Raw genomic sequence first — 25,910 nt, forward strand, 5'->3', positions numbered from 1 at the left:
TGGGAGCAACAAGGGTTATATTATCATATTAAGATCATATTCATGAATAAAGATGTATTCAGAAAGCAGTATGGCATGTAAAGTGCAAGACAGACTGACTTTGACCATGGAAAGAACTGATGCTCAAAGACATTGGGGAAGTCCAACATATTAGAGTATCTGGTTCACTGTCTGTAGAGCAGGAGAGAAATGTCTTGTGTGTAGAAACTCAAATCTGCAATGTGTGCAATAAGCACCAGGTGGTGCATCAGACCACATGACTGTATGACTGTAACAGGCCCATTTCAATTGAAGCGTGCACATTTCCATAATGACACTGGCAATTGCTATCAGTCTTGTATCATTACATAGCAATAAAAATCACAGATGTGCGCTCATTGGATGCAATTTCTTTGAAATCTTTATTCAGAAAAAAACATATTAACATTATTTATAACTGTCCATTTGACAATTTTGTCATCAACAAACAATAACACAAAAATGTGTGAATCAACATTAGTTTGGTCAGGATGTGGTGGAGTCAAATTGACAACGAAAAATAATAGAATAAACTGTTCCCTAAAAATAAAATCAGCAAAGTAATCGGTGAGGAAGGCCGAGTAGATTTAAGTACCATCGCTCTGCTGTGTATTTTGAGGCAATCATCGATACAGGTGATCGAAAACGCAGTCAGTTTAAGGATGTAAAAAAAACTCATACATGTCAAAAACAGAGTTGATATATACAGACACCATATAGGCCCTTTGTTTTTTTGTCATTTTTTTCTTTTAGAGAACAACATTAATGGAAACATTCCCCATTCTTCTTGGTTCTCAGTTTCAGTTGAGTAGAAACTGATTCTTGGACGGCTTCATTCGAAATGTACATGTAAGTGTATGAACCGAACACTGGTAAACATGCTTCAATGTCCCAAGACACAAATAAAGGTCGGAGAGCTCAGTCATCTATGGTTACTCATCCTGCATGGGGCCCCGGGGCCCCTGAAGCCTTTGTACAGCTTGGTCTAAATGGTTAGGAAGGCAGCCAAGTCAGTCAGTCAATTTATAAACACCTAGGCTAAATTGGTTTTACATGCAGCATCTGTTTTGCTTGATTGTTGAAATTATTTAGTTCATTTTTCAATTGCTTTTTTTTGTTTTTGCTTGATTTGAGTTGTAGCACACGACGCACCCCAGAGCAGAAGCAGAATCCACAATCAGAGAAGTTGAAAGGCCAAAGACGACATTGATGACTGAAACACACAGTGTGGAGCAGATATGAGTGTGTGTGTGTCCTCATATTAGGCCATGGTGTAACTTTTGCTTCTGTCTGCAGGAGCGCAAATGTTGAGCTCAGAGGCGTCTGGGTGCACTTGGGTTAAGGGGAGGGTCCTGAATTCATCCTTGCACATCACCTGTACCATCTTAAATTGTCATTGTAATTACCATCAGAAACATCATTTGACAAGAAGTTACAAAAACAGAAGAGGGGTGGCTGATTTGGATCAAACAAACAGCCAGTTACATAAATGCCCTAATTTTCATCAGTGCCACTGGTTGACAACCACGAAGGGGTTTCTTTACACAAAACAGTGGGCAAGGGATAAGAATAGAAGAAATACAGAAAGGAGAGGACGAGGAGGAGGTGGAGAAAGCGAAAGAGCCTGAAGAACAAACAAAAAAGACAAATATGTAAACGTCTCTCCAACCTGAGGGGGTGTATTCCCCTCAGAAGCTGAGCTGTAGCAATGAACACACCATCAAGCACAATCCAGAGGTTAACAATCAAGAAATCCACAGTTCGGACAATTTTGCAATCCATAATCCATAATCCAGCATGTTCCCTTTCTAGGTCCTTTCAGTTCTGGGAGGCTGGGGAGGAGGGGAGGGAGTGTGTTGAACAGTAGACCTAGATGTGTGTGTGTGTGTTTTCTGATGGTGTGTGTGCGTGTTAGGCATATTCCTGTGCGTGTATGTCCGTAACTGTGTACATTCTGGCATAGCTGTGTGTTCAGGTGTAAACTGGTTTGCATCCAGCGCTGTAATCCCGTCATTAATGCATCTCAGAGTTGAGTTTGTCCTGGAAGATGTACAGGTTGTTGGTGGCGGCGATGGCGATGATGTTCTCAGTCGGGTGCCAGGCTGTGTGGAGGATCTTCTTGGTGAAGTCCAGGCTGTCCACGCTGATGTCGTCCTTCCGGCGCTTTCCCCCGGCGGCACAGACCCTCCGCGGCTTCAGGACAGCTCGGGGTTTGCTGCTCTCCCGCGACGCCTCCAGGGTCACGTCGCGTTTTGTGTTGCGGTCGAACATGCGGAAGAAGTTGTTGTAGGCTCCAGTCATGATCACGCTGAGAGGAAGAGGAGGAGAGAAAGGATGAGTTACGGTCTTTAACATCCGAAACTCACCTTATCCCCTCCACTGCATGCATAAAAGTAAAGGGTCACTTCCTCCAAACTACAAAAACAACACTGAGTTATTGCATATCAGGAAAAGGAGATTATAATAGTTATATTATTCTATAATTTTTGGATAGGTTTTAAGATACTTTAAGATGAATTTAGGTCATCAATGGTGGAGGAAGCATTCAGATCCTTTACTTGATTAAAAGTATCAATCCTGGACTATAACAATGTCCAGTATTGCATTCAACATTTAAAGTAAAATTACAAAAGTATTATCAGGAAACAGAACTAAAAGCATATCAAATAAAAGTACGACTGATGCAGAATGTCCCCCAACTGCTTTGTGTACTGTGAAGTAATTGAATCTGTAATAATGCATCATATTTTATAAGGTAAAGTTAAAATTACCAGTATGGCTGTTAAATAAATGCACTGCATTACAACTGGTGAATTGTGGTAGAGTAGCAGTATAAAGTAGCATACAAATAAAGAAATAGTACCTCAAAATTGTGCTTAAGGTATTTGAGTAAATGTACTTAGTTACATTCAGCCACTGACTCACAGTATTGGCAAAGTCATTTAAATTTAATATTATTCATAGAGGGATATCTCAACACACCAGCAGATCAAACAGTAACTGCACCTTTATGGGTAAAAAGAAAAAATGCCTTTTTTTATCATTTGAATCTACTTATAAACCATTCCAAACACATATAAGAGCACAAGTTCTCCTCTTGGTACATTTAGTTGTCATAAGTATAAAAACACAAAAGCACATCCGGACACTTCAGGTACCTGTCCGAGCCGTTCCAGGCACACTCAAACTTGTCAAAGATGCAGTCGTTTTCATAAAGGGAACACAACTTGCTGCGGAGGTAATCGTGAACCTGGAGGAAAACACACACAGACACACACACACACACACACAGAAACGATCAAAAGGAGTCCTGTTAACAGCTGCTTCACTACCAGGTATTGGCTCGCTATGAAACTATAAATAGAGTGAGCAGAAGCTGCACACACACACATACACACGCGAGAAACTCAGCACAGACAAAACACATTAAATGTGGGCAAGTTGTAACACAAACCTCCCCGAAGGCAACTCTAATGAGACACAACAGCAGCCCTGAGCAATATGAGGGCCAGGAGTACATTTTCATCTAAACTCCTTTTCCATATCAGTAAACCCATTAACATCCAAACCCACCAAGGGCATGATAATAGAGACACACATGTGAACACACACACACACACACACACACACACACACACTGACTAATAACGCGTTTCCCTTGTGCTTTCATTGCACCCGCCTGTGTCAGCACTGTGATGCAAGGGGTTGAAATCTGCACCTTCCTCCAGTCGCCGTGCTCTGCATTAAGCCCCCTATTTTCACATTCTGCATAAAGTCAGCAGTCAATAGTCGCCCCGCGATCAATACGTAGTCATGCTGAGGTCAGCTCATGGTTGTACACCAGGTGACATTTTTGTTTTCTCCCGTGGGTCTTTCTGCTGAGGGTGGAATGATACAGTGTCAGAAGTTAAATATATATGTTTTTTTTCCCAGTCTGCACAAACTCTGATTTAGAGCACAGTGCTTCATCTCTCATGGATTTCTGCATATTTTTCAAGTTCCAGGAGGAATGAGAATGTAAATTTACCAAAATAAGAGCAGCTTAGCCCTAATATCTATTTTCTCCTCTCAGTTTACTCCTTTCACCCTCTGCCATCCCTCTTTCTCATCCTCCCCTCATTCTTCTCTCCTCCTCTCATCACACTCCCTCCCAAACCCTTACCCCTCTTCTCCCTCCCTCCCCGCTCTTCCGCCCTCTCTGTGCTGCATTGCAGATCTAGGTGTCGGGCCCTGTGTAAGGTATCCCTTCTTCCCATTTCACTTTATGAGTGGAGGCTCGGACTATAAATAGCTCCAGTGTGTCTTGGCCTCCCACTCCTGGCTGCCTCATAGGCCCTCACATGTCAGGCAGACACACACACACACACACACACACACACACACACACACACACACACACACACACACACACACACACATGTTCACCCACACGCCCGTGGCAGGAATACTAAACACACGCTGAAAAAAGGAGTTGTACTTCTACTGTACGTGAATACATGAAGAGAAGCTGGTGTGGCACAAAAAAAAAACCCACAAGTGACATGTGAGATAAATTGAGTGTGGATATGACAATAGCCTGCAAAAAAAAGCTCTTTTTATCAGCTTAGTACTTCGTTTTGTCTGGATACTATTCAACAGCTTGTCAAGCCCACTTCATCTCTATCCCACATACACGGCATACTGATCATTGACTGTTCTCACACACGTGTTAATCTATCAAACATAAGTTAAAAACTTAGGCCAACATGAAGGTTTCTGGTGATTAAGAGAAGAGGAAGTGCATTCTCTGCCTCGTAATCAATCCAATTATCCTTAAAAGGTTTTGGAAAAATCGAATAATCAGGAAGCACTGTGATTCTGTGAGTCTTCCCATCATTTATTTCTGCCTCCAGTTGTTCATATTTCCAGGATGATAATGGCCTCTTTCAGCAAAGGGACAGTGAGTCACCTTCTGTGTCGTGTTTCAGTCACAAACACGACACAGAAGTGAACATTTAATACAAACGACTCAACATACAATTTAAGGAAAAAGAATAGAGCACAGTGTTTTAGTAAGGTGTCGTGAACACTACTGGAGAGAACATTCTCCTTCCTGCTCAGTGGGATAAACCTTTATGGGACAAATTTCTAAACTATATGCAAGAAAAAGTTTGTATTCCAAACAAAGGGACCTAAGTTAAGTTGATGTGGGATTTCTCTAATGTACCTGACTGAATCAAATACAGACAAAAATAACATTGTCAATGTCAAAGGGCTGGTCCAAAAGGGAAGAGTCCAAATGTGCCATAATTTAGGTATGATTCATTTATTAATCATATAAAATGTGATTAAAACTTTCTGTTCCACATTAAGACAAATGTATTTTAACCAATCTATACATCTAAATAGATTATGTTTGTGTTGGCCTTTGGATTAAATAAACAACACAACAGAAGTGGACAAATGAATTGCATGTGGTGTTGGAATGAGTAATAATCTCAGGTTACAAAGGCTATTGGCTCTGACTGAATGTTATCAGCTGAGTGGATCCAAAAAGAAAATGTGTGTGTGCTTCCTCGACTACTGATCAGTTCAACTTGCCCGGAGTCAATTTGCCAGAAAGAATCTCATCATAGCAGCTGAGCCTGAGAGTAAATATTCATCCTCATGTTTTCGTATTTTCACATGTGGTCCCCGGTCACACACCTGGTACGTCTCCAGGGGCTTGCTCTCCATGTTGAGGTCCCAGACTTTGGCAGTCAGGTAGTCTCTGGTGAGCAGGTAGCGGCCGCTGTGGCTGAACTTAACGTCCGACACAGAGGAGATGATCTCAGAGAAGAAGGAGCGGGCGCTGGGGTCCTCGGGCTCCTCGAACACTGGAGAGAGGGCAGGAGAGAATAAGGGGGAGAGAGGAAGAGGAGGGGGAGTGCTGTCAAGCCAGGCCGAAGCAACGTGTGTCACATGATGATCGTATTGTGTGTCTTTATCTCATGCACACAGACAAAGAAACCTCACAGATGAGTCTGAGGCAGATAGGCCATACAGGTGACTCCTGTATGTTTGCGGTGCTTTCGTCTGAATGCTTCTGTGTATAAACATCAGCACACATCACAAGAGATCAATGAGAGAACAGAACAGCTGATTTTTGGGTACACGAACCGTATTCTACATTAATAGTACCGCATTGGAAAGAAATATTATTAAATGGGGAAATAGCGTTTGATTTTAGAGAATTTAATTTCCAATAACATCAGTTTCAGTTTAACATTCCGAATTGAATACACAGTGTTCAGTGTCAAATCACGACCACAGAAGTCCCCGCTCTTAACTACATAACCATACACTAAATAAAGCAAACTAATCATGCAATCCACAATGATGGATTCGGGATCTTAAGAAAGTCTCTGCCAGTTGATTTTCATAAGCTAAATGAAAAGTCAGGGGATCCCCGAGTGATTACAGTTCGTCCGGCAGCGGCCATGAATGAGTGGAGCAAATGTCATGTTTATTCATCCAACAGTTGTGAGACATTTCACTCACAACAAAAATGTGAACCTCATGGTGGCACAAGACGAAAAAGCAGGGGATCATCAAAGTATTTAGGATTCATCATCTGGAAACCACAAATGTCTGTACCAAATTACATGGACATCCGTTCAATATGTCAGTCTTTGCAAAAGCGGTGGACGAATCGACTGACCAACATTGCTATCCTGGAGCCGCTAGCATATCTAAAACCACAGACTAAACCAGTTCAGCGGCTAAAACATGCAAAACTATCAGTACCAGTTAATTCTACCTGATGAGGATGCTTCAGGAGATACAGTAAATATCACGCGTAGGTCTCGCAGCAGCTTAACTCACGTTTGGAGTGTTTGTCGCACAGCGCTGCTTCTCTCATGTCACAGAGGCGCAGGGTGCCTTTGCTGCTGCTGTAGACAAACAGGTTACAGTGGTGAGGGTGAAACTCAGCCGCTGTGATCACTTCTGTCAGATCCTCCATGTTGGTCGGTTTGATGTCCACGATGTCTGAGAGGAAGTGTCGCTCAGGGAAACAACAAAGACAGTGTACTTCCCAAGGCCATGCAGCCTGAACTCTTTTTACCTGCTAAAGTCAACCATGCTGTATGCACATATCCATTCATTCATGCATTCATTCATTCATTCATCAATTCCATTCAACAACTGTCTCAATGAGAAAATAATTAGATTGTCCATAATCTACACACGTCCATAATCTACACACTCAATAAAAACACAAGTGTATGTAAATGTATAAATAACCATCACAATGTCAATAATTTACAGAGGAAGTAAAGCAAACCAATTTAAATGTATCTCGGGGGGGATTGTTGGGAGAAAAGTAATTCCGTATTCAGATGAATTGTAACATCATAAATCCTGCCTGGGTCATGGCTGTGACTGTACTGTGTCCTATTGCGCTGGATTAGAACTCTGAAATATTTATGCACCCTTTGAATTATTCATTCAGCTACATTTACACTCCTCAAGAATAATATTCCCCTCCCCCAACACTGTGTGTCTTTGTGCATTTCTTTTACAACAGTGGGATTTGCGATGTGGGAGTTTGTTGTGTGTGTGTGTGTGTGTGTGTGTGTGTGTGTGTGTGTGTGTGTGTGTGTGTGTGTGTGGGAAGGGATTGATTATTGAGCATGTGTAGGCGTCTATGTGTTGGTGTATGCATTCATTATCTGTGCCCTTGTGCTTTAATACATCTGTTCCTGCTTTTATAAGAGTTTGCGCATGTGTGATGATGTATGTTTGTCTTCTCTCCTCCTCACAAAGAAGGAACTCTACAACCTAGAAAAAGATACTGAAGCTGCGGTCGGTGATGTCCAGATGCCAGAGGTTGATCCTCAGATCATCGGCTGACATGTAGGTCTCATAGTCGGAGTTGACGGAGATGGAGTTGACGTGGTAGGTGTGGGCGTTGGCAAACACTCGCCGCGGGCTCACCTCCACCATCAGGTCCATTGGCATCAACACCGGCACCTTAAAAGGCAGAAAGAGAGAGAGAGACGTTTCACACCCCATGTCACTGATTAGGAGAAGACAGATGGTGAAGATACAGACAGATTAGATTCTATTTAAAAAATTCCATTCGATCGTGAATTAATATTTAATGAATGACTTCCTCTGACATCAATAATACATTATTGCTGGAACCCTAACGTGCTTAGCAATATCAAGAGGTCCATCGTAGGTCATGAGCTCATTTGGCATTTTCATATCTTTGCATTTGCATTAAAACACAATTTCTTTGTCAAAACATGATTTACATATTTATACACGGCTTAAATGTGTGTCCTTATTTGCATCCAGCGCAGTGAGGGCACCGTCACCATACAAAAACATGTACTCATACTATACACACTCAGCGCACACATTACCAGAAATTCACAGCATAGTAGTCGTACAGATGTCGCGCTTCTCTCCTGTACAGCTGGAAAACGAGTGTTTCTCCGCCCTCACTACTTCATACACTCATGTCATGTACCACTGTGCCAGTGACCCATTTCTGCACATGCAAACACATCTGTACCCACTGACCCAGTTATGTTGCACAACCAATCAGCATGTATGAATGTTTTAGTGTCTAAAAGAGACAGATCTTCGATAGATGGATGTTACCTGTAGGGAGGTGACGGTGGAGACGTCCTTAATGCGACCCTCCTCATCCTTCAGGTTGTACCCCTCCGGCCGTTTGTCTCTTTCACTCACCTTCCACAACTTAATGGTCTTATCTGCGAATCAAAAAGGGCTGTTCAGCAATCAGATACCAACAGATTCAATCTGAAAGAGTAACACATGAATTAAAGGATTTTGTTGATGTGCTTTAAGGTTAGGACGCTATCTGGAGATCTTAGATTAGATGTGATTAAACAAATCAGGGCAGGCTAAATCTCAAATTGATACATTCTCAAAAAAGAGCTGTTTTAAGATTTAAGCATAAAGACCCACATCATTTCAGGCACTTGAACCCAAAATAAATGAATTGATAGACAAGATAATCCAGCGCACTCCAAACTGTCAGCTCTGAAAGACGGCTTGGACTCTGTATTATATTGAAAAGATGACAGCAAGCTTTCCAGCAGCATTACCCGACTGCTGAGACAGGTCTTACATTTTTCAAAACCTCAATCATAAATAATATAGGACTTAAATAAATCAATAACAGGGCGCTCAGGGAAAATCTGAAGATCTTCCAATACAGCCATGAACTCAGAATGTAAGCTGATGATAGGAACTCTTATCCAAGGCAGACAAACTCCTAATGCACTCCAGAAATATGATGCAACACAAGCGGCAACTCTTCTCCCTTTACGTGAAGGAAAGGTTTTCCCACAAACTATCAACCCAAGCACATGACTGCTTCTGAGTCTTCCTGGTCCCTATGAGATGCCTGTGTGTGTGAGGTCTCTGACCATTGGTGGAGAGGAGGAAGTGAGCGGCGTTCTGCTGAGGCAGCCATCGGATCTTATTGATCTTCTCCTCGATCTCCAGACTCTTAAGGTAGTCGAACTCGGGCTCATGGCTCTGGAAGGTGCTGTAGACGTTGTACTCTCCCTGGGAGAAAGGCTCAATCTTGCTCTGTGGAAAGAAAAGGAGGTCCGTGCAAAGATCTGCATCTCCTCACATATAAAATCACGGTGGTGCAATGTAACACCTTGATGACGTAAAGAAACAGCATGGCACGAATCCTGCTCAGCTATAACGATACACTCTGTGACACATCAGCAGTATCAACTATTTATCATTCAATCTAGACTGTAGCTGGAGGGGAACAGTGCGTGTTCATCACTGTTCTCACAGCTGGAATGAAAAATGGTATATTTGTGAGAGTGTGTGTGTGTGTGTGTGTGTGTGTGTCTCTGTGTCTGTGTGTGTGTGTGTGTGTGTGTGTGTGTGTGTGTGTGTGTGTGTGTGTGTCTACCTCAGGTTCCCTCTGAAAGATGACCACTCGGCCTCCCTTGTCCCCCGTGGCCAGGAGCTCTCCGGTGTGGTTGAACTCAACGGTGGAGATGATATCAGCTGAGGGAGAGACGGGCATAGGAGGCATAGATGGAGGAAGAGAAAGAAAGATGAGAGGCATGAGAGGAAAGAACGGCAGGGAAAGAGGGAGAAGGAGTAGCCATTAGCTAATTGACCACACATCATCATTCGTCTATGTAATCTGTTTATCTGGCAACAATCAATGCATTCATATGTAAGTGGATTAAAATATGCAAATCAATGTTGAGATTAAAACAACATGTGATCACTAATGACACAAATATTCTGCAACTGTGTGTAAACGTTCAGAGAAGTCAGATTATACAGTACATATTTGGCCATCAAAACATACAGAAAACCAAAGACACACACACACACACACACACACACACACACATAGCTGATTCACATTACGCACAGGTGTTATGTGTTCCAGGGCGACACATTCACGATGACTCACACGATGACACCAGTACACAAGATTACAGTGTCACTGGAGTTCATCTTGTGTGACGAAATCATATTCAAAGATCATTGTTCAGGCCATTCATTTGCATCGTTGCAACAATGTCCCCCTCACTAGCTCAGTGTCCCGGAACACCAACACAGCCCGACTCAGTGACAACACTGATATGAGGAGTATCCACGTTATTAAGCACTCAGCATTTACTGGCTTGATGCTTTCACATGCTTTCACACAACACTATGAAGAGCACGCCAGTGTGATATCTGAAGCTTGAATTTGGTTTCATGTTGCATGTAATCTCCTCCCTGCCTTTCTGCCTTCTAATCCTCCTTTCTCTTTCCATTTGTACAGCAGATTACAGAAGTATTATCAATAAATATCTATTTGCAGACAGAGCTGATCTGGAGGGAGAAAACATAATGGTGGATAAACCTCTTTCAAAGTAATTATAAGCTGAGGTTCAATGAAAAATAGGTGCATAGTATGAGGAGATGTAGCTAATGTTGTTGTTGTCCTCACGTGACCCCCACCAACATACTGCATCATGATACAATAGTGGTGCAGATTCTTTCAGCCGGACCAAATCAGTTAACTACTCCTGAAACGATGTTAAAGTTCTTGGCCTGCTGGAGTCTTGTCATCACCCGGAGGGCAGCAACAACCAGCAGAGACTCCGCAAAGTCACAAGAAATGGTTCCAGTCTGTAACCTCACTCAAAACTACAGCATGTCATTGTGTATGGATCTGTTTCATTTCACACCTGATGTGTCTTGCGGTTGCTACAATGAAAGTACAATTGCTTCCATGTAACTTGTGCAGTTGACTGTGTTGCTAACCTAGCATAAAGAAGATTAAAGTGTTAATGCATATATTTGTGTCTGATGGAACATAAAAACCAGACAATGTCATTTTTTGACTGAATACTGCTCGTTGGTGACCATAAAATCTAAAAAGCTATGCCACTTAAAAACAAAACCTACAGTTGTTTTCAAAATATTCTGACGGGCTGCAGAACCTAAAGGCTTATACTGTAAACAAGGTGCATTATGAGTTATTGGCCTCCAAAGCAATGCCACACAAGTTTCTTTTAACACAGCAAAAGCTTAAATCTGCTACTGCACCACAGAATAATCAAATACCATCATGAGAAATGTGAGATTAGATTTTAAAATAACGAAATGTCAGATGTTGTATCCCACTAAGACTTCAACAAAGGAGTCCACTGAGCTCTGTTTTGATGAAAAGAACATGGTCCTTGACTGCAATAAAAAACAGAGCGTGGAGAGTTTATTTATTGAGAGTAGAAATGATTCCAGGCTGCAGCCTCGTCAAATTCGTGGTGGCCGAGAGAGAGAGAGAGAGAGAGAGAGAGAGAGAGAGCGACAGAGAGAGAGACAGAGACAGAGAGAGAGAGCGAGAGAGAGACAGAGAGAGAGAGACAGAGACAGAGAGAGAGACAGAGACAGAGAGAGAGACAGAGACAGAGACAGAGAGAGACAGAGATTTTATGATGAGGGGAGGCAGGGACTGCTCCTCACACTACCTGATTCACTCTGTGCCTCACACACCTCATGTATTGCTGGTTATTATAATTGATCTACGAGTCATTGCACTGCACCTTGATCTCACTTGAGTACCTTCTTTATTCTTCAGTTTCAATTCCTTTCTTCTATTTCTGGCTTTCTCTCAATCCCTCTCCCCCCACACGTTCTTTTGTCATCTCTCATCTCTTGTTCCCCAGTTTCTCTTTTTTTTGCCTCTTTTCACTCTCTAATTTTGTTGCTGGTTGTCTCTCTCTCTCTCTCTCTCTCCTCCCCCCCCTCCCCCCTCCCTCTCCTCCCCCACGGCACTCTGCTGCCTGGCTGTATGTTACATCTACGTGGTGGTGGTGGTGCTGCTGCTGCTGGTGGTGGAAGAATGGATGGAAAGGATGGAGAGGGAGGTGGAGGCGGTGAAGGGGGCTTTTGGTGAGCATGGGGTTGCCATGGTAACAGGCTGAGCCAACCAGTAGCATGAGTACTCGTAACGGTTAGCCGTATATGGCACACTGGTGAAGGAGGAAGTGAGATTCATCAAGCCAATCCTCGCAGGAAGAAGGAGCGCGGTAAACTGATTATGGCACTGCAGTTTTGTCCACTGACAAGCATTGCTAAATGAATACCAAGGGGAAGGTCCACATTGAGGAAAAGCAGATAATTAATGCAGATACACACATGATGACCCCTACACATGCAGTGAAATACACAAACACACATACACATACACCAGGCAGCTTTCAATGCACACGGTCACATAATGATGCACAGCAAATGTTTGTGGTTGAGACTGTGTGTGTGTGTGTGTGTGTGTGCACACCCAACACATTTACAGATAACTGTGTCTCCCCACAGCACAGAGAAAGAGCAACGCTCAGCAAAACCCACAGGAGCGGCACACAATATAGTTGAATCAAATATGGAGCACACGCTCTTGTCTCTCATCCTCTGTTCTCAACCATAACCCTCTCGCTGTGTTTCTCTCTTTCACTCTCATACACACACACACACACACGCACACACACACACTCCACACCCATCTGTCTCTTTGATGCTCTTTATTGGAAGAGTACTACAGAAAAATAAACCTCTAAGAACACAAACAAACACAGCAGAAACAAGAAGTAGCATGAGCGCTGTGGCTCTCCTCCAAGAGGCGATGTAATATGTATGTTTCTGTGTAAGTGCGCGTGTGTGTGTGTAGGTGTGTGAGTGTGTGTGTGTGTGTGTGTGTGTGACTGAGTCTGTTAGGCTGTCAAGCTGTAAGTCAATATCGTGTGGATGTGTGCTACAGTACAGCAAGCTAGCAGTGTCTGTCTCTACACAGACAGTCCATTAGCATCAGCAGGCCTGTCTGACTCGTCGCCACACTGCAGAAGCTGGGGAACACTGTGACTGAAAGTGCATGCGCCCACACATACAGTATACAGCAACACAATACAACACACACACACACACACATGAATCAACCCAATGACACAAAACAGAGCATACAAATATAAAAAAGAATAAACACACGAATGCACTGATAGGCGTTTAGAACATTGGCTCCTCAATGATCAAAGCATGTTCTAGGGAAAGCTGACTAGTTGATCAATAGAAAAAACATTTCGGTAATTCTTTTATGAGGCAAAAATGCCAAACTGTTGCTGGTTCCAGCTGTCAAATTTGACAATTTGCAGTTTTCATCTGATCTGATTTATATCACTGGAAATTGAACATCTTTAAAGGTGTGGGGACTGACGGATAGAGTAGGAGTGATTAGTCGATTAATATCTCGGTTGATCTACAGAAAACGTATCTGCCACAATATTGATAACTTTGACAATAGACATTTAAGAAATGGCAAACATTTAAGCTTCTCCATTGTGTGGATTTGCTGCTTTTCTTTGTCTTCAGTGACAGTAAACTGAATATTTCATGGTTTTTGGATCATTTATTGGACAAAACAAGGAATTTGAACATTCAGGAAATAGTGAATCGCATTTTTGACTCTTTTGTGATATTTCATAAAGCAAAAATGAATCGATAAAATAATAGGTGGATTAATTGATCATGAAAATAATTGTTATTTTCAGACATCCTGTAGTATACACGTTAAGATTAGTGGCTACAACATTAGACAATGCAGAGAGGAGAAGAGGGATAGATGAGGGTGGTGGCGTCGGTGGAGGGAGGTGGATTTCCTTATTTATTTTTGCTAAGGATACTACAGGGACAGAGAGGGCCGCAGACGTCCCACAGTCCCAATTATAGATATCTGAGGACTGCTCAGCCACCGCTCAGCAGGAGATGTGTGTATGTTTGTGTGCACCCAGCATTTCCTGTGTACGTGTGCACAAGTGTGTGTACTCAATTACCCAGCAGAGAAATAAATTGGTTGGAGGGAGAGGAGGGAGGACAAGGGGGGAGAGACTGCCGGAGGGAGACGTTAAATTGAACCCTGTCCTGCAGTTTTGGAGTTATCTGAAAGAAAGAAACTGGGGCATGTGTTTGTGTTGGAGGTGTGTGGAGAGGACTGATTTAAACTCAGCACAGTAGGGATTCTGCCATTTCCCCAAACACACATCGACACAATGGGGCAGAGCTGGTGTGAGCCGAACGGTTATAGACCCAAACAATTAGAATCACAAACCAAGCCGGCTTCAGCGTGTGTGAAATACACCTGTAATCCTGCTTCGCCTCGCTGCAAAAGACATCTTCTAGCTGCATGAATGCTCAAAGCTGCAATCTGTGATTCATTTTTGACCAAAATCAATTTGTTTTTCCCGCAGATTTGTGAGCCTTCAACATAAGAAAAGATGATGAGTTCAGCTGGTTTACACCCGATATAATCCAGACGACACTGAAAACTGAGATTACGCGTCGACGCCTCATAAATACTGAAACGTAATCCCATATTCAGAACTCTGAAGCCCTTTTTGTTATGCTGCCATGCTTATCTTTCTGAGTGCAGAAACGATTAGTTGTCAGAAAGAAAATGATACCGCAATTATTTGATCAATTCTGGGGGTTTTTTTGGCTTTTATGATAGCAGACTAAATACCTTTGGACTGATTGTAAGACAAAACAAGCAGTTTCCCATATTTTCTGACACTTTATAGACCACATAATTAATCATAAATTGATCAAACAACCGGTAGATGAACTGATAATGAAAACATTGTGAGCTGTAGCCCTATGTGTGTTTGCCTATCTATGTCTGCGCAGTACATGGATAGTGCATTTGTGTCAAGAGGTCCAGAAGAGTGTGTCTGTACATGTTCGTGTGCATAGATGTGAGTGTCTGTGTGTGTGTCTTCCTCTTAAATAGAGGTAGAAGTGAGATAGATGCTTTGAAGGAGCTGGGGTGTCGTCTGGTCAAACTATTTAAAGAAATCAAATCACACACTCACACAGACAATCCACAGTGAAGCAGGCAGACTGAGGAAGAGGAAGGGATAAAAATAGAGACAGGATGAGGGAGACAGACAGAGACAAAGCGATGGTGAAGATATTTAAAACTCTCAGACTCACGTGAGAATACACCTGACTCAAACTACACACACACACGCACACACACACACTCTCCGTCACGCTCAACCCCCCCACTTACAGTCGCACTGGGGTCATGTGTCACACCTGTGCGACACAGATGTGACCTTTGGGATAGAAGAGGATAGAGCACACACCTTCAGTGTAAGAGGCAAACGGCTCGGGCTCCAGAGAAAGGGTAGTGATGTCGGAGCACAGGACCTGGATGGGGCTCAACATCCTGGGGGAAGACTCCAGGGTGGAGTGGGGTGGACAGGATGGGCGGAGCTCTTCAGGCTATAGCCAGGAGCAGCCCTGCAAGAGGAGCAAGGATGGAGGGAAGGGGGGAGGAGGGCAACAGGGAGGAGCAGAGGGTAAGGAGGGAAGGACCGGGGAGGGTGGATAGGGGCAAGGGGACTGAGTTACTGCATCACCACATCTGGCCATGAGTACCCACCAGAGAAAAAAAAAATACTGATGGTGTATCTATGATCAGTCTGAATCTATAGAACATGTATTCAGATGTTGGGTTTGGCAGGAAGGCATTGCAAAACATGCAGGATGGTCAGAGATACACAGCTTGTGAGTCCTAATGTGCTTTATAGGCGTCTTTTCTCTGATGACGTTTTGCAGGGCAACGTGACAAGAAGTGTAGACAGCGCTCACATTTCCCCAGAGGTGACTGACAATTCGAAAAGAGCCGTGAGAGCTGGTGAAACCTCACTTACTTACATAAGGGCATGATGACTAATAATGACTTTCATTATTGATGAACCCGTCAGCTGAAATGCTGAACATAATGACATCATCACAGGTTTCTAAAGCCCAAAGCAATTCATGAACTGTCAGGTTTGCGTGAGCAACCATCGGAAAGTTTGAAATTATATGAATGAAGACTTGCAAGTCAATATCAATGTTCGGAGACGCTGCCAACAACTAAAATGTGTACAGTTACAGGTACAATTTATTTAATTTATACATATATGTTGTTTTTACAGGGTCAAATCTGCCATTTAAAGGTTTTTACTGAACAGCATTGATACTTTTGTATGTGGGATCAGTCATAAATAATTAATTGACAAACTGTCAAAAAATGTCAAACTTCAGAATTTTGATGCAACATCAAATTCTTGTTATTATTTCCTCATCCATCCTTGAACCCGATGCTGCTCCAGTCGGAGGTGAGGGTGTAGCAAAGGGAGACATTGAGGAGGGCAAAATAAGTGAGAGGAAGGGATAAAGAGATGGAGGGGAGCAGGAAGGGAGGTTGTGGTAGAGGGAGGTTAAGCATCCCTCCTTTGTATCGGAGTTAAAGGGCAGGGGAATCCCCACGGGAAGATCTGCAGACACACTGTTTTGTATGCGCACACACACATATAAACACACACAAAACCCTCGCAGTCAGACTCACATACATACGCAGACCCGAGCAAACGAAAAGAAACACAGTATGCACTCAAGGACGCAGACATGAATATGAATGCAACACGGACAGAAAATAAAGAAAGATGGAGACACACAGCAGCTAACGAAGTACATCCAAGCGTAAAATCACAGGCACCACCTCACTTTGTCTTTTTCTTTCACACACACACACACACACACACACACACACACACACACACACACACACATACAGCGGCACATTGTGTTTGAGCAGCCTTCAGAGCACTGTTGGATAATTGTTTGGCAGACGCACCACTTCAGCACGGGGCAATGCTGCGAGTTGCATAGAGGACCGATGGGGAAAGAGAGAGCGAGAGAGAGAGGGGGGGGGGGAGAGAGAGAGGGGGGGGAGGCAGTGGGGGATGGAAATGGGGAGGACGGGGGATGGGGTGAACATTGAGGAAAGGTGGAGGGGGTTGGAGTGGATGTAGAAGAGGAGGCAGGTAATGACTCATTTTCTTTATTTGTGATGGAAAATTATCTTTTTTTTGGTCATTGGGGGAATTGCTGTGAGATTGATTTTTTCAGCACAACTATCTATTTTCAAACTGTCCATGTGTTGCACATTCCTGTCAGACCAACAGCGTTCAGTGGTGTGTTCACCTTGCTGTGAGCTCATCAACAATTCACCCTGAATAATTTCTGTGTCTGCCTGAGATGTGTGGAATAATTAATACTGCCATTATTGGTGGGTGGAGACGACCTGTCAATCATATTGGCCAAGCATGAAAGGTGGCATGTTTATCATCGCGGACTGTTGCTGTGGCAACACTTTATGGTTGGTGATGGATGTTAAGAATGATTTTCTGCCACTAACTCATCCAAACCCTTCTCTGAAAAGGACAAAGACACATATCTCTCATATACTGAAAAGAAGCGCACGCGCACAGACAAAGAAAGGCGTTCATAGATGTTCTTCTGTCTTCTCAGCAGTATAATATGCTGTATGCACACACACACACACACACACACACACATTTACACAATCAACAGGCAGCACGGCAGGTCTCCCCCGACTACAGTAGCTGCTTCTGTGTGAAGGATATTGTGTTACAGCACAGACACAGGAAGCATAATTCCCTTTCTGCAGTGTTACGAGTGACCCCCAAATGATAATCCGCTGTTGTGGTCTAAGAGGCGTGGCGAACATGAGCCGAGTGTAAGAAACAGATTGGGGACAGACAGACAGGCAGGAAGGCGAAGCTCGAGTGCAGGTGAGATTAGTGGTGTAATTGAGATTAGCGGAAGGGTTGTTATCCAAGGTTTTAATCCATCTGCTTCATGAAACATACCAAAACAACACATTCATCTGCACAGCTCGTGTTCTGCTGGACTTTTGAAACATTCCCTGAGAGGTGATACTCTATATATTAAATTTGACACCATGCATGTGTGTGACTCTCTCTCGTGATGTGAAAGATGACAAGCAGTGCAATGATTCTCCCACACAAACAGAGACATACACACATTCTGACACAGGCCAGATCAAGTATTCCCTGCAGTTTGACAAAATAGCTGTTACACAAGGTAAGAAGGTTACAAAAGCATGAATAAACAAAAACACAGAAGGGAAGAAGGAGAGGAACGCTTGCATGAAAGTGTTTTGCTGCCTAGTTCTTGTTGCTCTGTCTACAACTCTGTCTGATCAACACAGAGCTTACAGAGGATTAGAAAGCCGTCCTGAGCTTGTTTTTGCATTCACACACTTTGTCACACACACACACACGTTCCAGAAGTCCAATACATAGAAACACACTCACATGGTGGCACACTTAAACAAACACTTTGTAACACATACAGCTTCCTCTATCACGCTCTTACCTTCAGTCACATAGTTGTGGTCGGGGAGGAAGCCGCGGTGGTTGAGCGTCGGGGTGGCGTCAGTGTCTTCGCCCATCAGCGGGGCCGGGGGAAGTGCCCGTCTCGGTGGGGCAGTGTGGTGGTGGCAGATCGGTGGTGGAGGGGGTGGTGGGGATGCCGGACAGCACAGCGCCCATACTGTTGCCCGCAGACACCTCCTCAGCACAAGGGCGCAGAGCCGGCCATCCTATCCTTAAGTGAGGAGGGAGTGGGCCGGTCCCGAAGGAGGGATGGGTGCGTGAAGGAGTCCACACAGCTGTTTCTGGGAGCCAGATGCAAACCTGCAGGAGGAGGATTATTTGAAAACAGTTCAAAATCCACCAGGGGTGAGCTTGAGTTGTGTCTCGCAAGAGCACACATCACTTGTGAGGCAAGAAAAAATCCAGCGCACCCTGTGTCCACTCTGCAGCTGCTGAGCCCAGGTGTGGCCAGACCAATGCTACTCTTGCAAACACACACCGAATACACAGTCCTGTGCTCTCCGAAATGGGCAAAGTCCCTACTTGTTAATGTTTCAGGAGAGGAGAGGAGATGGAGGAGGAGGAGAAGGAGGATAGTGGGGGGAGGGGAGAGAGGGATGAGCAGAGCCCCTGGTCGGTGTATCTGCAGTGCTGCTGCTTCTGCAGTGAACTCACACTCATGGACACACATATACACACACACATACAGCGGGGCAAACACCCACTCACCTACACAATCGGCAGCTTGTGGGTCAGGTACTCCTCAGTGGATCCTCCATGTATAACATCCCTCTCCTCCTCAGCGGCTGACTGTCTCTCTGGTTTCTCAGCTGTTCCAGTATGAGGAGGAAAATCCTGCCGGCCCTGCGTTCTGCTGCAGTTTCCGCTCTGGCGTATGTATGAAAGGCAGACCGAGAGGTCGAGAAAGGGGGAGAGAGAGAGAGAGAGGATCTGTCCTGCTGCGCTGGTACGTGTGTGACGCATCAGAGCAGGCCCCGCCCTCTCCCCGGCGCAGCCAATCACCACAGAGCTGAGATCTGCCTGACCACTGACTGCAGGTGATTAACCATGATAAAGAAACAGGGAAAGATGAGTACATCTTATTTTATTTTTATTTTTTTCTGTCTTTAGTTGTTCAGGGATTGTGTTGTTGTGTTCTCTGAAGTGGTTTTTGTGTTGTTAAGAAATTTGATTTAAAAAGGATGGAGGGATGGAGTGGGTAACAGAGCGGAACTGCCAGTGTCTTAAGGAGAGAGTGCCGGAGAGAGGAGGAAATTAGCACCGTTTCACTTGACTGAGTGCTGAATATGAACCGTGGTACAGTTACTAGAGGATTCACCTGGAGACATAATTCAATTAGCACACCACTGACACAAACACACACACACACACACAAACACACACACACACATTTCAAATCACAGCAGAATATCTTTCATGCAAGTGTGTATGGAGTTAGAAATCAGTCACATCAACTTAAGAGCATCATTTCATGATATGATCTCATCGAGTTGTGGTTTTGTGGTTTTGTGGAGTTTTTGTTCAAATTTTGTGGAAATTTGGAAAATAGGCCTTTTCGCTTTCTTGTTGAGAGTTAGAGGATCAGCACCATTCTCATTTCTGTCCATTAAAATACGACAATACTGCCAACAGTCTGTTAGCTTAGATTAGCATAAAACATGGCTAGGCTAGCTGTTTCCCGCTGTTTCCATTCTAAGATAAGTTAACAGTCGTCTGGCTCCATCTTACTACAGACCAACATGAAAGTTGTAATCTTCTCACCTAACTCTCGATAAGAATGGAAAGGTGTATCTCTTCATTAAAATGCCAAACCATTCCTTTAGTGATTCCGAACAAACTATAATTAAAAGCTAAAAAAAGATTCAATGCATTTCATTTGGTGTTTTTAGTGTAAAGAGAGTGAAAGTTTGGTCAAATGGAATATAACAGCTGTGCACATGTTATCGCTTTGAATTAGGGGTGGGCAATACCGGAAAAAGTTAGTACCAGTGCGAGAATCTCCAATATTGACATACTGATGCTTTTTACTATGAAAAGCAGCAAATGTATTGCGTACAAGGGAAGAGCCATGTGTCATGATTCATGAGGAAAACGCATCATAAATGGGTAACTTATAATATGTCACCAACAAATGACTTGGCACTAAACAACGTGAAAACAGATCCGTTTGTTTTGTATCAATGTTATTGATAGGACTGTAACTCATGTTTTCATTATCAATCCTGTTGATTTATTGATTTATCACTCAGTCTGAAAGATGTCGGTCACAATTTTACAGTGCCCAAGTTGAAGGGATAATAGTTAATAAGGATATTAACTTAGAAGACTAAGACAACTAGCAAGCGTTCATATTTCAGAAGTTCAAATCTGTAAAATGTACTTTTTAAAAAAAATTGCGAATACATTTTCTGTCAATCAATCAATTCTGTTCTTGTTCGTAGGTAGGCTACTAAAATAAGGCTTATTACCAGCAGAATAAAGACTTACGGTATGATTCACCCACTCCTAATTTGCACATCAGTTGGCATATTGCAATATACAGTGCAACATAAGGAGTATATACAACATTAGAAACATATTCTTATTAAGAGCAGGATAAGCCATATTGCCTATCACAAGAAGGGACCAGAAATAACTACTGTAAGAGCAATACTTAAATTCACACACCAACACACGCAGGCTTCAGTCAGCGTGGCGGCAGAGTGAGTGGCTGCCAGTGACAGTTGGTGCCATCACTGGTGCTGGCTGTCTGCCACCAGGCTTTAAACCCCCCCACAGTAGGGAACAAGAAGAGCTGTTTATCAGACTGAGTCCAAGACTGCCAGTGTCGCCCTCCCCCACCCACTAACCAATGATGGGCAATGCTCCACTGCCATCTCTGCCCTTCTAACTGCCCCCTGCCAGCTTAACATCCACCACAAAGCTCCCCATAAGCCCACCTGCTGTTTCCCACATATAGCTACTGTTCTACCGGCAAGTCTCTACCTATTCACCCCAACCATATGCCACCAACACCCCCCTCTGGTTAAATCTATAAACCCATAAGGTTTGGTGTTTAGCTCTTTCTGAAGGTCTCATTAGTGTGAGATTTGACCCATTTGCCAAACCCAAAGCAGAGAGGGAGAGGTGAGAGACAATGCTCATGTTTTATTGTTTTCAGTGTTCTTTGACGTGCTTCCATATTGGTATGAGATTGGCTAAAGCTGTAAAGACAAATGTAGATATTGCATACAATCATCAAGGCCTGCTAGTGCTGCATGGAGTTGATTATTTTGCAATTTCCCAGTTTAATTTGTTGTTCACTCAATTAAAAATGGAAATTTGTAATGGTGAAGAGGTTCGTCGATTGTCAAAAACAATGAAGCAAGGGCAAATACCAGACATTAGCTGTACCTTCTAAAATATGATGATTTGCGTTTTTCTGTTCCATCACTTCATATTGAAGTCAATGTATTCGCATTTTGTGCTATTGTTAAGACAATGCAAGCAGTTTGAAGACATTGAACAAACAACATAGATTCATCAATAACAATACTCACTAAATATCACTTAAATATGAAATAAAAATATACATAAAGTATCGTAACATAGTATGAAAAAGTAGACATAAATACACAATATATAATCATTAATAGTATCCCGATCCGCCTGCGGTGACGTCAGTAATTAATGTTAATTTAGCATTTAAACTGTCCAGAGGTGTGACCTGTTGGACACATTCCCCCCACAAAGAGCTGTACAGCGGTCTGTGGTGCATAAACTCACGTCAGTAGAATAACTCATAGGTTTGGTCGATTTTGGGGCAGACAGACTCGCTCCAAAACAGTCTTGACACAAACAGTGGTAACTTGGCTAACGTTAAACGTTCAGCCACAGCACCTCTGGCCGAATTACGGATACGTTACGTTCAATAATTCACTGACCATTCACCTCTGGCTTGCCCTGCACCAACCCACGAGGAAATGTCTGCTTTATTTTGAAAAACCAGGTAACGACATCTCGGTGCGTTTGGTTGCTGGCAGGTCACCTGTTACGTCACAGCATTAAAAAAATGGCCCATTGCTGTTGTTTTTTTTTCAATTTATGTCAGATAAAAATGCTCCCCGAAGAGTTTGCCCATCAACAGAGAAAATGTATTGAGTAGATTAAGTGATCAACAGCGGTCAAGTGATTGCACAACTTTTTAAATCCATCCATATTCCAATGGAGGGCTAAAATCCAATTTGTATGGTAGAAAAGATTAGATCTTTAATGAGAAGAGGCACAGGAGGTAGAAATAAAAGTTCACAAGCACACCAGACTCCCTCACACTGTAGAATCCTCATCAACATATAACTTTCATACAGGAATGACCATCATCACCCTCGCATGTGGCAGGTTTTTTCAGGTGGACAGTAAATCCACTTCAGCTTGTCCTTGTTAACCTGCCGAGCCTGACCCTGGGTCTGTGAGGACTCATTTCTGTCTGCCCTTCAGCCGTGAAGGCTTGGACCCGTTGCCCTTGGGTGAATCTGAGGTGTACTGTGCCCTCACATCATCTCCTGCAGATGGTGGAGACACAGGTGTCAGTCGTCATTTGGTCCATTTAAACCAGGTTTGTACACATTATTAGACACAAGACACAACACTGCTAGTAGAGGAAAGGAAGTGCTGTCCGGTTGCTGCAGTCTTGATTTTCAAATGAAAATGTGAAGAGAGAATACAAAAAGAAAGTAAGAAAGAAAATTATACAAAATAATATAAGCAACATGAAAAATACAGATATACAGCTCATCTGTATAATTAGTTGTAAATATCTTTTTGGCAAATACGGCTCCCTTCATCACAGCTGATAAGTAATAAGGGAGTATATTGTGATTATTTTATATCAATTGGATAAATCTAACATTGGACACTTACAAATTCCCCCAACTCTCTGTTAGCGGATAACAAGTAGACTCTGTTACAGTGTGTGTGTGTGTGTGTGTGTGTGTGTGGGTGGGGATGTAGACCCCAACACAATTAAGGCCTACAGCCGGTCAACATGATAGTGATCATCATCATTCATCAGGAGCACCGACGATGAATGCTTGTGAGTGTCTGTCTCTGTTGACCTGGTGCTTCCTCCCCCCCCCCCCCCCCCCCACACACACACACTCCAATGTGCAGACACAGGGTTGCTTAGCAACCCAAGAGCGGCCTGTGGAGAAGACACTCTCATCCGTGCAGACACACACACACACACACACTTGGAAAACCCAGGAACTCTGAAGGAGAAAGACAATGTACTCCCACCCCTCCATCATGCTCTGTGACCCCCACAATGTGAAGAGAAACAGCCGACCCTTCTGTCTGTGGGAGATTCGACACACATGAAGTCCACTGTCCGAGTAGGAAGTTGTCCCGTGCATAACACACTGCACATACATTCATAATAGTGAAACAATCTCATCAGCGTCTTTGACAAAAATCCCTTGCTATCATATCATAACTACACCCAGAACCTCACTTCATATTTTGTGATTGTGACTGACGACCAGTGGATTTAAGCCGGCAGCCATGAAATCAGCATTTCCAACAGACAAAGAGCTTTTGGAAGATGAAAGTTAAAAGCTCAGCAGCGTCTCCGCAGTCTAACACTATTAGCGCATTAAGCGAGTGCTTAAATAAAATCAGCAGACGATGGATCAACGCGGAGCCCTGAGAGGGAGACAGCACTGTAATCCCCTAAAGGGGGGTTTCACTCCAGTAATGGCAACCCGTATGAAACCACAGCCCCTGGGGAGCGGTGGGACTGGGTAGATTATGAGCAGCCTCTGGGCGATGCAAAACCCCTTATAGCCCCGACACACACACACAGAAAGTAGCAGGTAAGTGTACATAAATACAACCATAACATGCATGAAAACACACTTAAGCATGATGGGAAATGGAAAAGATAAAGACAGAGAGGTTTACGCATGTAGAAATAAACTGATTTGACTGATTCTTCACATACACACGCATCTCCTGCTGAGTTGGGGAAATACTTCCTCTCTTTAATACGTCTGTATGACATGTTTGGGGGGAGGGGTGCAGTAACTGGGTTGTCAGGGGGGCAATTTAGCTCCTGGAGGATTACGGGATGGTGATGGAATCACTCGTTGGGCCGAGGGCAAGACGATGGAAGGAGGTTTATAAGTGTGTGTGTTTTTGTTTTTTACTTCTGGCAAATTAAAGCAGCAGCCTCAGGGGCTGGAGAAATAAACTGAAACATGGTGACATAAAAGGTAAAGAGCAGATTATAGCCTGATCCCTGCTGGAAAACACTGTGGCCTAGTGATAAACACTGACCAGGACATGGTTATCTGGGGATATAGACATCATTACATGCCAACTGTGGCAACAAACAGAAAGGTTGAATATATACCCCAATAAATCACAGTGGATTTACTGGGGTCAAATTATTTCATCAAGTTTTGCCCAGTACATGCAGGGAAAATGTGAGTAAATCACCAGAAACATTGTTTTGAATGGGTGAATTTATAAAATATCTCCATACAACGTCCCTTGTATCACATAAATGTAAAGCAGCCATAGTGTGCAGTCCTTCCAGCATTGGTCAGCTGTTCATTTGTTGCCCCCCCCCCCCCCCGGGGAAAAGCCGCTTAGAGCAGAAATGAGATTACGCATAACCACACATACAAACAGAAAACACTGCAAAGCCTATGTGACCTCTGCCTATGAATACACACACACACACACCTATGTTATAGATTTGGGTTTCTATCTGACCCGGCGCTTTCATCTGGACATAAATACAGTGCTTACATTCACTTAATGGTCTGTAAGAGCATGCAGCTTTGCTTGGTGGGGATTCCACATTAATAACACTCACATACACACTTTGCTCTGATCTGACCCATAAATCCATAAACATAAAACTCATGTACCCATTCCCAGAACAACCAAGGGTTGGCCTTTGGTTGTGCGTTCCTTCAAAACAGTTTTACAACTTCGTGCGTATAAAGACCCAGAGGGAGAGACAAACACAGGTGACCTTTGGGGGAGGGGGGGGGGTCACTGAAGGCAATCTTTCAATGAGCAAACCAAGGGCTCAGCAGCCTGGGGAATACATGG

At 43.4% G+C, this 25,910-nt stretch overlaps 1 protein-coding gene across 2 annotated transcripts; it reads right to left on the reverse strand.

Annotated features, from left to right (window-relative positions):
- Positions 1 to 1,340: 1,340 nt before the first annotated feature.
- LOC306777340 (serine/threonine-protein phosphatase 2A 55 kDa regulatory subunit B gamma isoform) lies at positions 1,341 to 18,939 on the reverse strand (the record flags this gene model as incomplete). 2 transcript variants are annotated; one of them, XM_079268412.1, is made up of 9 exons in its annotated part: positions 1,341 to 2,326; positions 3,177 to 3,268; positions 5,704 to 5,873; positions 6,862 to 7,026; positions 7,833 to 8,010; positions 8,650 to 8,762; positions 9,444 to 9,609; positions 9,953 to 10,050; positions 18,793 to 18,939. In XM_079268412.1, 9 exons carry the CDS (start codon positions 18,866 to 18,868, stop codon positions 2,032 to 2,034), a joined length of 1,353 nt encoding a protein of 450 aa, XP_079124538.1. In that variant the 3' UTR covers positions 1,341 to 2,031. The 2 variants fall into 2 exon arrangements, with proteins under 2 accessions (XP_079124538.1, XP_079124539.1); XM_079268413.1 differs by lacking the exon at positions 18,793 to 18,939 and adding an exon at positions 15,684 to 15,765.
- Positions 18,940 to 25,910: the final 6,971 nt, after the last annotated feature.

The sequence above is a fragment of the Melanostigma gelatinosum genome (assembly GCF_949748355.1).
Source record: "Melanostigma gelatinosum genome assembly, chromosome: 5".
Taxonomy (NCBI): Eukaryota; Metazoa; Chordata; class Actinopteri; order Perciformes; family Zoarcidae; genus Melanostigma; species Melanostigma gelatinosum.